The sequence below is a fragment of the Dendroctonus ponderosae genome, unplaced genomic scaffold (assembly GCF_020466585.1).
Source record: "Dendroctonus ponderosae isolate FM_Combo_2020 unplaced genomic scaffold, Dpon_F_20191213v2 Dpon_F_20191213_11, whole genome shotgun sequence".
NCBI lineage: Eukaryota > Metazoa > Arthropoda > Insecta > Coleoptera > Curculionidae > Dendroctonus > Dendroctonus ponderosae.
This window is the reverse complement of record NW_026017213.1, coordinates 2689414-2690853: the sequence shown is the minus strand read 5'-3', so window position 1 is coordinate 2690853 and position 1440 is coordinate 2689414. Positions and strand designations below refer to the sequence as shown.

Below are 1440 nucleotides of genomic sequence, written 5' to 3'. Positions count from 1 at the left end.
AAAAACGTTATTATGACTATTGGGATATTTCCAGCCATTTCCGAGTTATGGCGCTTTCTAACTGCATTGATGTTTTCAAATGTCGCCTTTTTTGCTTCTAAGTTTTTACTGGTTGGGAATTTTGCATAAAACCTCTTTAGTGAAAATGCGACTTTTGAGAAGCTCTTTCGAAAAGGTCATTACCATTAAACCGGCAATTTCAAGAATTTTTGAGATAATGCCATTTAAACGTCGACGGTTCTTTAAGGTTTGAGGTGTTTGCCTCTAACATTCTACAGGTTAGAAGTTTTTGAGCTGCTCTATCAAAACTTTCCTTACGACTATCGGGATATTTTCATCCCTTTCTGAGATACGCTTTTTTAAACAACAACGGCACCTTTTTGCCTCTAGCTTTGCACAGGTTAAGAATTGCTGATCAAACTTAATAAGAAAGTTATTTAGAAAGAAAGTTCATGTAAACTTCAACGTTGTCTTCAAATATCAAATTTTTGCCTCTCACTTTAAAGTGATTAGAAGTTTCTGATCGAACCCAATTGAGAAAACAACAGTTTCTTTGGTTAAACCTAATCCAAAGTTTTGACTGTTGAACTTTCGCAATCTTCAGTTTTTCAATTTTTTGCTTTCAGCGGTTTAAAGGTTTGATCTTTTGATTTTTTGACCGCCCTTAATTGACAAAATACAGTTTCTGAGTCGCTCTATCGAACAGTTCTTTATAGTTTTTCAGAATTCTGGAGCGTTTCTGAGATTTTGGAAATCTTTAGATTTTTGCATTTTTGATTGCAACGTTTTAAAACTTAGACTGTTCTGATCGAACCCAATTGCGAAAGACTGTTTCTGAGACTCTCTAGCGAAAAGGTGATTACGGCTGAAACAAAATTTCAACCCGTTTTTGCGAAACGGGTTTTAAGCTTTGGAAATCTTAAAACTTTCACATTTTTTGCTTACTACGCTTTACGGGTTGGAATTTTTTGATCGTACCCAATTGAGATCGACAGTTTCTGAGACGCTCTAACGAAAAGGTCCTGATGGGTAAGCAGGAATTTTGAACCGCTTTTGAGATACGGACTCTTAAAACTCGGGACTCTTTACATTTTCACAGTTTTGCTCCCTACTTTCTAGAGGTTAGCATTTTATGATCAAACCTAACTGAGAAAAAATGGGAGAGTTTCAGGGGCGTCCAATCGAAAAGTTTTGAAATCGAATCGAAATCGTCCAATCGGAAAACAGTTTTGGGGGTTCTGAAAGGGACAAAGCTCTACATTTACGCCCGCTCTATTAATCATGTTCTTGAGCTAGTTAGTTAGTTATAACCGTTTCCGCGATATAATTTGAAATTTTTTTGGGACAAAGCCCTACTCGCATGCCATCTATTCTCAAGCTCCTCAAGATCATGTGGGCGTGGATTTTTGCCTCAAATTCCAACCCGATGTGGTCACTGAA

The 1440-nt window shown here is 37.0% G+C and overlaps 1 protein-coding gene across 1 annotated transcript in view; it reads left to right on the top strand.

Annotated features, from left to right (window-relative positions):
• Positions 1–1025: 1025 nt before the first annotated feature.
• LOC109542405 (beta-galactoside alpha-2,6-sialyltransferase 2) overlaps positions 1026–1440 on the top strand; it is a 2808-nt gene continuing 2393 nt past the window's right edge. The window contains exon 1 of the mRNA XM_048662623.1: positions 1026–1029. Coding sequence (XP_048518580.1) covers positions 1026–1029 — 4 coding nt within the window. The remainder of the gene's footprint in view (positions 1030–1440) is intronic.